This window comes from Buteo buteo, chromosome 3, assembly GCF_964188355.1.
Source record: "Buteo buteo chromosome 3, bButBut1.hap1.1, whole genome shotgun sequence".
Classification (NCBI taxonomy): domain Eukaryota; kingdom Metazoa; phylum Chordata; class Aves; order Accipitriformes; family Accipitridae; genus Buteo; species Buteo buteo.
This window is the reverse complement of record NC_134173.1, coordinates 64,199,044-64,214,493: the sequence shown is the minus strand read 5'-3', so window position 1 is coordinate 64,214,493 and position 15,450 is coordinate 64,199,044. Positions and strand designations below refer to the sequence as shown.

General features: G+C 40.1%; 1 protein-coding gene across 1 annotated transcript in view; it reads left to right on the top strand.

Moving 5' to 3' along the window:
* Nucleotides 1-3,050, top strand: part of TAF2 (TATA-box binding protein associated factor 2) — a 65,964-nt gene extending 62,914 nt beyond the window's left edge. Inside the window, 1 exon segment of the mRNA XM_075023862.1 lies at nucleotides 1,367-3,050. Coding sequence (XP_074879963.1) covers nucleotides 1,367-1,632 — 266 coding nt within the window. The 3' untranslated portion in view covers nucleotides 1,633-3,050.
* The last annotated feature ends 12,400 nt before the right edge of the window (nucleotides 3,051-15,450 follow it).

Here is a 15,450-nt window from a genome sequence, read left to right as displayed (position 1 = left end):
AAAACAAACAAAACCCAGAACAGCTGTACTGTCTAGAAACTTTCCTATATATGTGTTTGATTGAATCAGTTCTTAATCTTTTGGATAAGGCTAGAAAGGTTGCATGGAAATCTTGCTTAGTGCTTGTTTGTCATACTACAGGGAGCTAGCTCTTCAGACTTCCAGGAATCATTGCCATAGACGAATCACTCTTGCCTTTAAAGATACAAAACCAACCAACCAACCAAAAAGATGTACTGGGAAAAAAATCCATTTTCAAATATACAGAAAAAGATAATGACAAAGTATATAACATAATTCTGTGTTATTTAACAGGGATATTTTCACCAAAAACTGGAGGGGGACGGGGGGGGGAAGCCCCAAACATTTAAAGCAGCACTGAAGAAAATCCATTTTAAGTAAAACTTAAAGGAGCAGTTGCCTTCAAAAATCTGATGGTGCTTTCTTACATTTATCTAGTAGTTAAAGCATGTTCTTGCAGTGTGAGTGATTTGATTCAATTTCTGTCTAAAGGAATTTGAGCCTTCCTACCTTCCAAGTGTTTCCCCTCGGTAACAATGTTGTTCTTAGATAATTGCCCTTTAATTCCTACTACTGAAGCTATTGCAGTTTGTGTGAAGTAACGAAGTATTAAATGAGCCAAAGAGAATGTTGTTCAGGAATTGAGAAGTCATGGATCAGATTTTCCTTCTTCAGATTGAGATACCAGGCTTACTCAATATATAAGTAGTTCTAGTGTATTTGTGAAATATATACTAAACAAGATGATGTAATTGTCTTTATTGGAATTTGCTTTTTGTTTAAGAACAAAACTTTGTATAATCTTTCAGATAGGCTAAATTGGTTGTAAGATGCAATTTTTTGAAAAAGCAATTTAATTCTTCTGTTCAGTATCGGAAGGTTTCTATGTTCATGCAGGGAGCTTTAGCTCCTGACTAAAAGGAGTTTACATCCCAAAACTGCACTGTAATCTATGCCAGTCCTGCACTTTATATCACAGTTTTCATAAGCAGTTATTTTCATTATTCATGGTATAGTGGCCCTCCTACTCTTTTAAAATGAATTTCTGGGAGCTAGTATAACTTGCAGTTTTTTAGCTCTTTACAATTCATAATTGCCTGGGTTACATTTATACTTTTGAGGAAGAGGTACCTCTGTAAAAATTGTCGCTAGTACAGGGACTTTAATGGCATGTTCAGAGCCTTTTCTGAAAAAAACAAAAAGTTAATGGTACAAGTATCGTAACAGATTCCGTGTTTGCATGTTTAAACGATAATGTAGGGTTTATCTTAATATTTCAGAATTTCTTATGTTTGAAAACAATGCAAGTTAAACATTTACTAATCCCATATATCTGTTCTTTTAGGTAAAGAACAATCTTCGGGAGAGATGAACATGCACCCTGTTTCAGCAGCTCCACTCTCTGTGTTTAGTAAAGAATCAAACTCCTCAAAACATAGTGATCACCATCACCATCACCACCATGAGCACAAGAAAAAGAAGAAGAAACACAAGCATAAGCATAAGCATAAACATAAACATGATAATAAAGAAAAGGAAAAGGATCCCTTTGCTTTCTCTAACAGTCCAGCTAGTGCACGATCAATCCGTTCCCCATCACTTTCAGACTGATATCGATGGCTTCTCTGGAGTTCAGCTTGCAATATTCTCTGAATACTTAGAAGGATGTATATAACTATAGCTTCTATCTTTTTTTATGGAAATAAGAATATGTGAATTGCCTTAGCAATTCAGAAGCTCTGCCACCATCCTCGTTTGAAGCCTTCTATTTGCATATGCGGTTGTTGAAATAATCTGATTCAAAAAATATGTTTTATGATTCTGAGTCATTTTGTATTTCACTGCTTTCCACACCTCCCACTCTTTTTTCCATTTTAAACAAAGAACACAGCCCTTTATGTAAGGGCCCCGTGTCCACTGGCAACCCCCTGCACATCATGCTGACCATGTGTACTGCCAGAATCAATTATGTTTTAATCCTTTGAAGAATGTTATGAGGCAGAGTGTGTTTTAAGTAGAAGCCAATTGCCAGACCTTTGGTGAAGTGCTGTTTCCAGACTAGTATTGTATAACCAAGTGTAGACCTCCTGAGAAGACAGGGATTTTCTGTAGTCTTCAATTGAGCTGTTTCTTGCTTTAACCATTGCAATGTAATGTCAGAATTTTAAGAGCAGTATATAGAACATTTGCCTTTTTCAGATACTAAAACTCTTAAAAAAATTCCAAGCTGCTTTTAAGCTGCAGGTATTTATTATGGACATGACCCTCTGAATATAGTGACATTCTGCAATTATGTTTTTGGAATTTTAGCAAAATGCTTAATGCATGTTTTGTCCTGTAATCAGGCTTTTAAAAATCCAATAAAGTTTGCGAATTATTTTGACAGAGGCAGAATTTTTTCTTTAAGCTTGATATTGGAATATGCTTTTGAAAGATGGATTTGCTAAAATTAAAAAAATATTTTTGAAAAGCTTAAAAATTAGAAGATTGAAAAAGATATTATTTCCTACTGCTGAGGGATGGTTTTTTTGGAAGCATTCTGTATGATCAGCTCATGAATCCACAGGAGAAATACGTTAGTAGATTAAGCTAGGTCTGAGACTTTAAATGATGGATACATTTAAATTTCTTTAGCTGTGTTTTATGCCATGTACTATTTGCACCCAGCAAATGTTTTATTTAAAACCTTAAGTTTTTAGAAGTTTTGATAATAGAGATAAACTGTCTCTGCCACTTTTTATGTTTTCTTTATTTGTATGTAGAGGCAGGGGTTTTATTTCCATGCACTGGTTGACTTCTGTTGCCTAGAGTTCACTTCACATTTAGCTTTCTGTAAGATGGTTGTATTTGGGTTAAATTTTTTTTCCTTTTTTTTTTTCCTTCCCCCCCCCCCTCCCCCCCCCCGAAATTCCTGTGAAAGACTGATTCTCTTTCTTAGGACAAAGAGAAAAAGTTCAACAGGGACCCAAGAAGATTTTTTTTAAGCCATATTCTGTTTCATGAAAGTTAATAAATACTTTTATATTATATACCTGCTGATGAATCCTGTAGTTTTTGTAATAACAGATTACCTGTAGAATGGAGAAATGATAGACTCAGGTATTTTGTAATACACATATACTTATTTTGTTATTGAAGCACTATATCCCTTTAATACTGCATGGATAGTTGTACTAATCATTGTACTTGGAACACAAGTTAAGATACGTTTGGGCTGGATTTGGATGCGATGGACCTGGTCAGCATTGCAGCCTCTCCCCATCTGCTACCACGCCAGCAGCTCTTCACATTAGGTGAAGCCCACCTTGGTGTGTTTTGTTTCCTCTCTAGCAACGACCACAAGCTCTTACAGCTTAGATGAGCTAATGGTGCAACAGGAACAGGAACACACCTAAGCCTGGGTAGACTGAGGTACTGAGTGTGTTTTGGGTAGGCTAGCCATGTGTGCAGCTCAGCTCACCGCCCCTCTTGAGCCAGCGAGCTGTTATATTAGCATCAGGAGCGGTGAATCACAGGGATAGGTTGGGAGGCTATAGTAATAGCTCGATGGAAATATTTTTAGGTGTTTTTCCCTTGGCTAAGGAGTGAGGTAACAGTGCCAAAGGTGTTTGTGGGAGACCTGGGGTAATAAGCAATGAAAGCTGGCATTGTTTGGGAGGGCGAAGGCAGATGCATTTATGTTTTAAAAATGAGGTCATGGATAATTTAGGCTGGTGTAGTTTTTACTTTTGGAGACGTGGATTTACACTCACGCTGAAGGGAAATGTATTGTTCAGTGATACAAGCACAGAACTGAGGCAGAGCTGTAACACGGTAATTCTACCATCATATATTTGGCTGTATGACTTTAAGTGAACTATCAAATGTATGCTGAGGAAATATGGCGAAGACACTGTTAACAGAAAATTGGAGAGGAAAAAAAAAAATCTAAAAAGATATTTCTGTGCAGTTTCTGAGGTTTTTGTCATGGTCCTCATTCAGAATATCCATTAATGTGTTTGATGGAATCCAGAGAAAGTTTGAGGTCTGCAGGTGGTGCAACATGGACAGGCAGTGCTCACAAACTCGTAGATGTGTTTAGAAGTCAGAATAATTAGGTAGATTGCACAGGTGACCCAAAAGCAGCAAGCTAAAATTCAGTAGGAATGAATGTGAAATACTGAACTTGAGGGAAAATGAAGTGCATGAAAGCAGGCCGTTCCCCCCATCTTGCAAGGTGCAGTGAGGAAAAAAAAGCATCTGGTTGCACAGAGATGAGCAACCTGATACTACGGCAAAAGTAAAACTCACTTAAGCATTAACAGGATTTTTTTAATATAAGATGTGAAAGTAATTATTCTATCAAGTGCCAGTGATTTTGGGCAACACATTTTAAGAAATAGGTGGGCAAATTCCCCCAAATGGACACAATAGATAATATTCCAAATAAGAAAAAAAAAATAAAGGGAACTGAGCATTCCCAGTCTAGAATAAAAGAAATCTGAGGAAGGAACTCTCCCTTCTAATACCTAAAAGATTGCTACAACAAAAAACGTTTATCAGTTGTTCTAGATATTTCCTGTGGGAAGGGAGAAATTAGCTTTGTTTGTAAGAAAAAATATGTTTTTTTGAACGTTAAGATGGAAAATATTCTATCAGGCACCTAGTGATGATGTGAAAGCTCTCTTCTTGTAGGTTTTCAAGCAGCAGATTGGCAAACGTCTGCACAGGATGTTTATGGAATGCTTCGCCCTGACACAGTGCAGGGAGGGACCTTGCTGCTATGGTTTGTTTTCATGATTTCTTTGATCTTCCATTTTTGTTGGTGAAATTACTGTGGTGGCTCCCTGGATGTGAGCGGCACTTGTGGAAGGGTTAGGAAACAGAGGTCTTTGCCTGCCAAAGATCTTACTGATGGCGGTTTAGCTTGGGTTTTTCTTCTACTGAAAAAGTGATGACTATTTCAAAGTTATAACCTGACATCAGTCCAAGTTAAAACTTTGTATTTGGACAGTGGGTTAAGCTCTTTATCCTCACCACCTTCAAACCTCGTAGATTGGCTGTAACCTTTGCAGTTGATTGTGGTCTGGGTTCTGACTTTCGGTCAAAACTTCTGGTTTGTAGTGCACTCTGCTTGAAACAAAAGGAGAAATATTTAAGTGGGGTAGTATCCAAATACCAGAAGAATAGGCATTACACATAGAAAGTATAAAGGCATATGTTGTTGAAAACGTGCAAGGTCAAAGTCTGGAGAATTTGTTTTGACATCTCAGTTTTTAATATGAATTCCTTTATTTTGTTCATTATAAACATTATAATACACATAAGTGTAGGGCAAATACATTTATCTTGGTTTTTTTTTCTTTATTTCTCAGCTTAATTATAGAATAATATGTCCATGAAGTAACTGCTGCATCTCTTAGATCTGTAGACATGCTCAAGTACCTAATTAGGATATAGTTTCTTTCTTTAGGTGTCCGAGTAAGCCTTTGTTTCAGCTTTGATCAGTTCACTACCAGGCTCTGTCAGTCTGTCCTGGTGCTGTGGAGGAAGGACAGCAGGATGCAACTTCATTGAGTTCTTGGGTGAGCTGGTACCATCTTTCTATCATAAACTGTGCCATCCCGTAAAGTACTCCAGCTGGCGTTAGGGTTGTATCAATGATTACAAGGTATCTTACACTGCTTTTGGGGATATAAAAGCTGTGTAGTTTTAGTTTTAGTTGATTTCGTATTCATAGAAATATGGTATTTTTTGTAAATTTTAATATAAGGAACTTTTAGTCACGTCAATGTTTTCAGTTCCTTAAGACAGTTAATTCACAGAAACTTAACCTGTTTTTTAATGGAGCATCAGTATTGCACAGGGGCCCTTAAAATACACAAGGTAAATAGAAATGTTTTGGATGAGTTAAATACTTTTATATGTTCATATTTTTATGTATGCATAGAATTATATATTTTATTCATAAAATATTTTATATCTTTATTTCCTGGGTTTATAATTTGAAACTACAATAATATTAATCAGACTTTGCATACATATTAAGCCATGGCAGCTGGAATTTAAAGTTTGCATAATTTCATATTAATCTGACATCATAAATACAGTTTTTCTAAACACATTTCCAAGGTTTTCTTTTATTATTATTTTTGTCCAGATAAATCTACATTACTAACCTTTGTTGATGTGGATGAGTCAGGATTTCATTTGAAAGACTTAGTATTTTATTGAAAAATACTTCAACTAGTATGGTGCTTAGGATGTGGTAAACATCATAAAGTGACAGACAAAATTGAAAGCGCATTTGGCTAGATTTTTTTCATTTCTGAGTGAAAGTGAAACTGCACGGGTACACTTTGGGCTGATCTACAGCTTGCCAACACTGCAGCAAGGAGACACTTCTCCCCGCAACTCCTGACCCCGCAGTCCCACATTGGATTTTTTGGGTGCTAACAGGGCTCTCCTGTGGCCCAATAACGACTCTCTAACCTGTGAATAAAAGCGGGGTAATTCTTGCTCAGTTGGCGAGCTGAAACTTTTGGGCAGAGGCTGAGTAGGCAGCGAGGCTGATGCGCGGCTTGTGGAGCCGAGGGTGGAGTGGGGTGAGGGAGGGAGGGAGGGAAGGAGGCACGAGCAGGAACAAAACCCTTTTTGGCAGCAGCAGCCGCTTCGTTTGGCTCCGCTGCTCCCTGCAACTTCACTCGGAGAAAACAATACGATAGGGTGAATTCAAGTTTTTACATCTGCGCCTCTTTGGGAGGCTTAATTTTGTTGTGAATTGGTTGAGTGAATGTTTTGAATCGGATTCATTGGGGAAATGTTGGAAGGCTGGAGTGAGATGAGCTTACATGACTGGCAGTTATTTTTTTCTTCACTGTGTTAAAGATAAAAAAGGAATGGTCTCAATAAAGAAACGCTCTTCAAAAATTACTCTGAAGGTTGTTTCAGGTCAAATAGGGTTTCTTAAATTATTTTATTCTTTTTTTATTTATTAGTGTTCTATTTTATTCTATTCTATTTTACTTTTATCTACAGAAGAGTGTTAATGTGAAGCATTTCATTCTGAAAATGCACTCTTCATTTTCTAAAGATTCCTGTATTTTAGAAATAAATCATACTCTAAAATATAAGTAACTGATAAAACTTCTAAATGAAAATATGCCCTAAGAAGAAGGAAAAAGTTTGAAATCACATTTCAAGACCTGATTGACTCTTCCCCTTTTCAAAAACTTATTTCAGGAAAAAAAGCCTCTCCTGGAAGTTATCTGTTCCTCACCTTTCCAGGAAAAGAAGGGATGACTCAAACTCGCTTACGATTTAGAAGCTGTTTGAATTCGTGTGAGTAACCCTCTGTTTGTTGTGGGTGCTGGAACGGCTCATGCCAAGCCTCGCTGTTTCTGCTGGGGTGTGAGTTTCGGCGCGGGACCCAAGAGGACACCATGAAAGCAACGGAAAGGTGGCCACGGTTTTCCTTCAGTGCCCAGCTACAGCACACGTAGAAGCAGTCCCAGACCTCTTTTACTTTACACTACTGGTTCTGCTGAGCTTCTAGTCACTCATTTTGCTAAATCTTTCAAGTTTTTTAATGCCTTAAACTTTGGCAGTATAGCAAAGGCTTTGGTCTTTTGCTAGCCCATCTCCCACCCAGGAGTCAAATTGAAGCATATGGGGGGAGAAAGTTTTTTAGCAGTTTTATTTGAGTACAGCTTTTCAAGTTGATACGAAAGTTAGTGACAGCGCATTACTGTTTTGCTAGTTTGTCAGTTAATTCCTAGTGTTTCTGTACACTGAAAAAATGGAGGTAGGGAGGAGGGAAGAGGAGGGACTGAGATGGTCTGTCTCGACAGTGAAGAGAGACTCAGAGACATTAAAGGTCTCGCATCGGTCCTATCACTCACCTTCCTAAGGCAGTCTCTACTGCTTTGAGGTATTACGGACTCACCCATGGAGCTGCTGCCGTCTTCACTTGTTTTCCTCTACTATTTCTTTACCTTCAAGTCTTCTTCCAGTTTATTGATGTAATAGTCATCTGAGAGATGCCCAAGCTTCAGGAAAGGCAGATGACCCAAAGACATCCACCAAAGCAGAAGGTTTAAGCTGCTTTGGAGCAGTATGATATCCTGCACTTGGGGCTTTGAGTCTCTTGTGGTTTTTCATGGTCTGTTCCCAGCTCTGTGACCAGCGGGCTACTACAGCTTATTTCTCCTCTCTGAGGACCAGGCATAGATGTTCCTTGTCCCTTATGGACATCTTATAGTTCCAGATTCTGTGCAAGCATCTTTCTTGTGTTTGGAGCAGTATGTATAAAAAATGTTTATCTCAAATGCTTTTACCAAAGGATGCAGTCATTTTAAAATGATGGAATTCATATGTTTGTTATTGAGTACTTGACTAATTTCGAAATACTGAACACTTTCACTTGCTTCAATTTTAAGACTCAGGATTTTAAAAATAGACGTTTGTTTTTACAGCACTGAAAATCTTCCAGGTGCTTAATAAAACACTCAGTGCTTACAAGCCAGGACAAGACAGAGAGTAGGAGAGACAACAAAGCTTTTTTGTACATCCCTTCATGGAAGAGAGAAATGCAATTATGTTGTAGGAGAATTGATAAAGGACTTCAAGGAACCAGTTGTTGACTACTGCTGTGATGGAGGAGATATGAAAACCTCTAAATAAAATAGTGTGGAGAGGGCAGTTGAAAACAGTACTCTTTTTTCAATAAAAGTTCAACAATTTAATTGGAGACAAATGCATTTATAAAATGAAAACAAGACACTGATAATGTCTATAACATAAAACAGCTGCTGAATTTTTGACTGTTGTCCTTGAGCATTGTATTCTTTGCTGTTGAGAACCTAGCAAGAGCTCCATTTCTTTTCCAGCATCAAGCAGTGTATTGTGACTGAATACCTGTCATCTAACTGAAAAAAACCCAGCTTGGATTTTCACTTTTAATTTTCCTTTAATGATTTATGCTATCAAGAACAGAGAAAGCTTCTAAATATGTAGTTTACAGTTGTTTTACAAAAATCAAATATACTTTGAACCTGATTTACCTGTTCTGTAATTATGTATGTAATGTGTACTTGGGCTGCACAGAAAAACAATTGGGAATTGGCCTTTGTGCACAGAGGAGCTGTATTTTTATCAAGATGTATTTCTGGTCATGGTTCTGAGTTGAGGCAATGACTTGTTTTAGGCAATCAGTGTCACCATTTGGAGCAGATACTACAAGGCCATTGAAAGCCCCTTCCAGCTTCCCCAGTTTGAGTGCCAGTTTTTCTTCATTCATCTACCTTTCTTGTCCTTAAATATGGTGGAGGCTTCACCCGAGGGTGATGGGAAGATTCAGTCTGGGCACTTTCAGGCTGGGATGATCCTGCTCCACATGCTGGGCTCCTGAAGCAACTCCTGACAGTTACCTGTCTGCTACAGAAAAACAGGGAAGCTGTAAACCTTAGGGCATTTTTTTTAAACTCATATTTAAAGTAAAGATGAATTAGTGTAAGGCATCCATAATGCTGTTACTGTTAAAAGAAGCTCCAGGTGGTGAGTTGGTGCATGCCTAATACCTAATATTCTTGGGGCTTTGACGTTCATCAGAGGGTCATGACTATCCCAGCTTTTTGGATCCCGGTACCATTCAGGCTTTTTTGAGTGGTTTTTTGCATCCACAGAGTTTCTCTCTGTGAAGGCAACATCTCTCTCTTCCTTCAAATTACTGCTCAAGTCCTCTATGTGCATGCAAATGACTTCTCTGCCCTCCTGGGGGACAGGATAAAATAGACAAGAAACACTAGAGCTCACCTGAGCTGCAGTCAAAACTGCCAGGACTTTTCCTCCAACCGTCCTTCTGCATTGTGATTGATATGCTCATCGGCCATGTCTGCTGCTTAAGTGAGCTGTTCTAGATATTTCATGTGCCTCCTCATGCTGTACCAGCACCTTGCCAGGCTGGGGAAGGGGGAGAGATGGGAAGGTGAACCGCTGTGTAGCTCTCACAAGCTGAATACACTGCACGGACGAAGGTCACCTTGCACCCCATCAGCTCTTGGGCTCCTTCTCTTCTCCCTGGCCCCCTCCCCTTACTCTTGTCTCCCCTCTTCCTCCTCTGCATTTTCTTTTCCTCTGCTATTTTTTTTTCCTTTTCTACAGCCTCAGACGTGAGCTGTTCGGGGTGTCAAGGTTTCAGACCCCATTGGGATGAGGAGCAGAACCAGGAGATGGAAATATTTTTATGCAGAAGGCATCAGTACCTGCCACCAAATAGTCTTTCATGCCCTTGAGACAGCTACAGAGATGGGTAAAACTGTACGTGCATGTGCGGGGGTGAGAGCAGTCTGCTAATTAGCCACTGTCTACTGCCATAGCTTGTTGTTCTACTTTTTCAGAGTTTTTGTCTTTCTCCATGGGTTTTCTACTGCCCAGTAGGATAGTGTTCTGTCCTTGGCTGCCCAGCACAGCTCTGGTGCGGTGGAACCAGTCGGGGAGAGAGGGCAGTGCCGCTGCCTGGCGTGGCTCCGCTTGCTGGGCTGAGGGACATGCGGGACTCCGGTGGCAATGACTGACGGGTTTGATCAAAACGTAAGCAGCGATTCACCTCCACACGCAGCTCACGTCCAGCACCGTGTTTACAAGCCGGCCTGTAAACAGGCAGCTGAGCAGTATTTTCAGCCTAGAGGAAAATAGGTAGTTGTGTTTAGGATTGGGTATTTTTTTTCTTTTTAAAAGGCTAGCTTTCTGTTAAAAATATTAAGCATGTGAAGTTGAGCTAGTCATGTACCATGTCCTTTCCGTTCAGAGACTGTAGATTTTTTTATATAAAATTTGTTCTGAATGATTGCGGGATTTCTATATAAATTGACTTTATATGGCACCAATCATGTCCTTCTGAGTTAATAATGCTTATACTAAGGTTTGATTCTGAAATATAGCAAAACCTCAGTAAGGCATATGGAAATGAGAGGCCCCATTGTGAGCTAATGACCTCTGTGAATGAACGAACATGTCAGCACCATAAAATGAGATACACTTAATAGCTTTTTACAATGGATGCTTGTATACGATACACATCAGCATACTGTGAAGTGGCTTGTTATGATAAGACCGTAATATAGAACTTTTCAGTTGAAATGGTTCTCTCTCCCTACTTCTTGGGAAATATTTGTTCAAATAAATATGTGGGTTAGTGAGGCAACAGATAGTTATTTGTCTCTCAAGTGTGAGTAATGTAATATGAACAAGCATTAATGACCTAACTGCTTAATTCAACAGGAGATCCTTATTTTTCTTACACGCTAGCTTATTTCTTAATATTTTGGAATCCATTGCTTAGTGTGTGTTGTGTGTTCCCAGGAGAGCTAAGTGCAAGCTACAAGCTTTGGATAACTCTCCGTTCTGCTCAATTTTATCATCTCTTGGACTCTCTTGGACTTCTTCAGCTCAGTGGCTGGCAGCTATGTATATCTGCTCCCTGAATCATCCACTAACATCTGCCTGAAATAAAGAAAAGATGCACAGTTTTCAGTGGACATGAGAGGTAGAATTGACCAAAGCATCCACAGGATTTAGAAGTCTTTGCCCGATTTCCAGAAGACTCCAGCATGGCAAAATCAAAGCCCTGTGAATTTCTATGAGACTTACCACTTTGATACACAGCTGAAGCAATTCACGAAATGGCTGCCCTCAGGGCAGAGGCGGCAGCAGGGAATGGGCGCTTCGGGTTCAGCCATTCCAGAGTGAAGTCTGGCGGTTTAGACCGACCCCCAGTGAAGGTGAGTTGAACGTGAAATAGAAAGTTAAGCTAGCCCAGGGAGTGGGGGAACTAAGCAAATGGATCAAGAGCTGGAACAAGGAACCAGTGACAGAGAATAAAGTCAAAGGAAGATCAGAGAGAGAACAGCAACAAGGAGAAGAAGCTGGACATTGAGGGAAAATGGGCAAAGATGACTAGACAAAATCCCTTTGAACAACAATCCCTCCAGAAGTTGGGTTGTAACCAGAGGTTCAGGAGTCCCAGTGCTCCTGGGCAACAGGTTTCATACCTGTTTGCTAAAATGCATGCTCTATTCCTCTGTAGATATCAGTTACCAAAAGGATGGCAATCTACAACAGCTCTTAGTTGCCAGTCTTTCACCTTGCGCAAGCCCGATGTTTTTCAGTGATGCTGTTGAACCACAAAAGAGTCAACATGCATCACATCATCAACACAGTCGAAATTGCTCTTCTTCAAATTCAATCTTGTAAAGAACCCCTCAAACACAAAGTATTCTCTTTGGAGAATATGATTAAGGTTGCAATTCAAGTGGACTTAAGACCATCTGAGCAACGTTACTCAGTTCCTTGGCATCGAAGTATGATGAGACGATCTCAAGGCAGTACCTTGAGTGGGGAATGAGGCTGCAGGAGGAATCGGGTCATGCTCACATCAGCTCAATCTTGTTTTGGAGGGCTGAATCCTGTTTCTGTGTCTCCATAGACAGAATTATTATGGGATGCTGCCAGGTCATTTCAGCTATAATTTTTAGAAGAGGTCATTTTTAACTTCTCTCTTCACCATTCAGCTTCAGACGCACAGCTCTGATTAGGAGAACTGCTGAGTCTCGATGGCTTCAGCTGGAGATAACAGGGGTCTGTGCTGCACACATCCAGTGTCTCCAGCGAGTCTCTGATACTGCCTGTTACAGACTGTAGTAGTAGTGCTATATAATGCCATGAATTCTAGAAACTGGGATTCTTGAAGTCTTAAGGCAGGCTCTTAAAATTAGTGGAAATAATTTGTTAATGTCTCATCTGAAAATAGTGATAATGCTGCCTTTACCTCAAAGGAGTGTTGTCACAATATTTTGGAAACTGCTTGGACATCTCTTGATCGTCTTGTCCAGTTTTGAATGGTGCTCCATAAATAAAGAAGTCAGGAATTCGTATGCAGTGACCGTGCTGGGCTGCTCCGTGTTGCTGTTGGTATCCCTGGCAGCACCTGGAAGATTCAGCTGGTCCTGCAACCCCAATGTGCAGCTATGCAGCATAGGAACAGCAAGCATGCGGAACTGCGCCCCTTTCTTCTCGGTAGCATTTAGCATTGCAAAATGGATCTGACTGAGAGCAAGCTGGCTCAAAACTGCTGATCTGGAACAGCTCTCTGACTTGGTTTGCAGTGTGACGTTGATCTGTGGAAGCAGATAGAGCAAGGGTGCTGTAAGACCATCTGCTTGTTGCTGTGGATGATGTAGTTTGAAACAAGGGTCTACAGCACCAGGAGCACCAGGACCTATGCAGAAAGTGCCTGAATAAACAGGACACACTGGAATCAGAGCAACAGAGCCATGAATCAGCATCTTGCCAGAGGACATACTCCAGTGGGAGTGGGAATCTACCCTAGTTTCAGTGACTTGGAGTATATTTTGGGTGATGTATTTTGCATTTAGGTGACCATACTGATACCTCTAAGAGTATATTAAAGCTGTTTGTTGCAGAGAGGTGAATATACTAAAAAGTGCAGGAGAAATGTTGGCCTACGTTGGTGTCTTCTGCAACACAGATTTGGTTGCTGTCTTGAACGGGTCCTCAGTAACACAGAAAGACACAACCAGCTGGGAGCTCCTTCTGTAGAGGGCAGAAGGCTGTCCCTTAGCCATACTGCAAGCTCCCTTCAGCCTTGTGCTGCATGTTGTACACCATGTGTCTTCTCAGTTTTGATCCTTATTTGTATTTGACAAGTGACCTTGGAGCTGGGATGAAATATAATTCAAGTCAGTGGCCACTTGCCATCCCTTGTTATATCTGCCTGCTTTAAGGTCATTGCAAAACATTAGATGGACTTCTGGTGAAAATATTTGGTTTTCTCTTTGGACAACGTTCCAAATTTAGCACATCCTCTCTGAAGCTTAGCAAAGCACTTTCCTGGAGCTGCATCAAACCCCAGTGTTCAGTGTTTAAAGCTTAGTGTTAATGCCTGTTGGAGATGATGTTGTAACAGTTAGAAGCCCCTGTCACACTTTGAGTGATGGTCTTGTTTTCTGGAAAGCTCTCTAGCATCTTGGAGATGTCAAATTTTGGAATCAAATGCTGACTTTAATGCAGGAATGTTCCCCATGGGCCCTGATGTTTTATCCAAAAATCCAAACCTTTGTATACAATCGTTGCTGTTGATTTCCAGTCTAGGGGAATGTCTCAAATTCTCCCCAAGTTTGGTGTCACCAAAAAATCTCACATCTCTTCGCAGCTAATCAGAGAGAAGGGCTGGGCATTAGGAGATCATCCGAGTCTGAAGACATTGAGGGAACCCCGGATTAGTAGCTCAGGAGCTGAAGATTTATAAAGTGATTTTATGCATTATATTCCTTTTCCTGGAGGGACTGACTCCCTCTCTTGACAAAATAAGACATCCCTTTTCTGCTTCCCTCCATTCTTCACAGTTCACGCTCCCCAGGGATGGGAGGAGTTCCTTCAATGAAATATAAACAAAAAAAAAAAAAAAAAAAAAATCAAGATTCAGTTGCTACATGGAGAATAGCAATTAGCATTTTCACTGTGAATGTTTAAAACCCTTTACATGTTTTAACCCTCTTATTCTTGCTTTCCAGGTGAGCAAATCGATTTGGCTTAAAACTCCTCAGAAACGCCTGGGTAATCCTGTCACTGAAACACAGGATTTCTTTGTGCAATGGATAGAGCATGAGACTGGGAGCCAGAAAGTGCCAGCTCCCATATTGTTTTCCTCAAACATTCATAATGGATATGAATTCGTTCGGGGAACCTCTCAGTTTTGTCATGAAATGTGAACTTAGCCATCACATTGTTGCACCTCCAGCTCAAAAGTATTTTGGAGGAAGTGAATTTTTGATACAGAGTTCATATCCAAGCTGCTTTGTGGCAGCATGTGGAGGGTAAGATTTAGTGTCAGGTAAAGGAAGGAATCCCTTTTCTGAATGAACAGCCCAGCTGGGCGTTACTGCTGTGCCTGTTGCTAATGTTCTTTCTGATGAAGCGTGTTTACTTACTTTCACCATGACTGTCTGGAAATCCCATGGCAAGGAGCATCAGAACATTTGCCAAATCACTACTTCACCCATCAAGCTGATTGTTTCATGTTATTCGGTCTGGTTCACATTAAGGGTTTGCTCCATCGCTGCCTTTGCTCTTTTGGGGTGTATTGATTACTTGTGGTGGGTTTTATAACAAACAGCCCTTTTTGCGGGATTACTCTCCCCTTCTCTCACTGAGCCTGTGGCGTGTTAGTAAATATAGTACTAATCTCTTCTACTTCAGACACAGTCTCTTTAAGGCAATACATCCAAAGGAATCAAAAGTGAACTCTTTCCACTGGTTAATTATTATTATAATGTCTTTTGCAAAGCGAACAAGAAAGAAACAGCCTACCTATAAAATGGACGGAATGTAATAAAACTGCAAGGGGCTTAATTTCTTCTCCTGACAGGTATC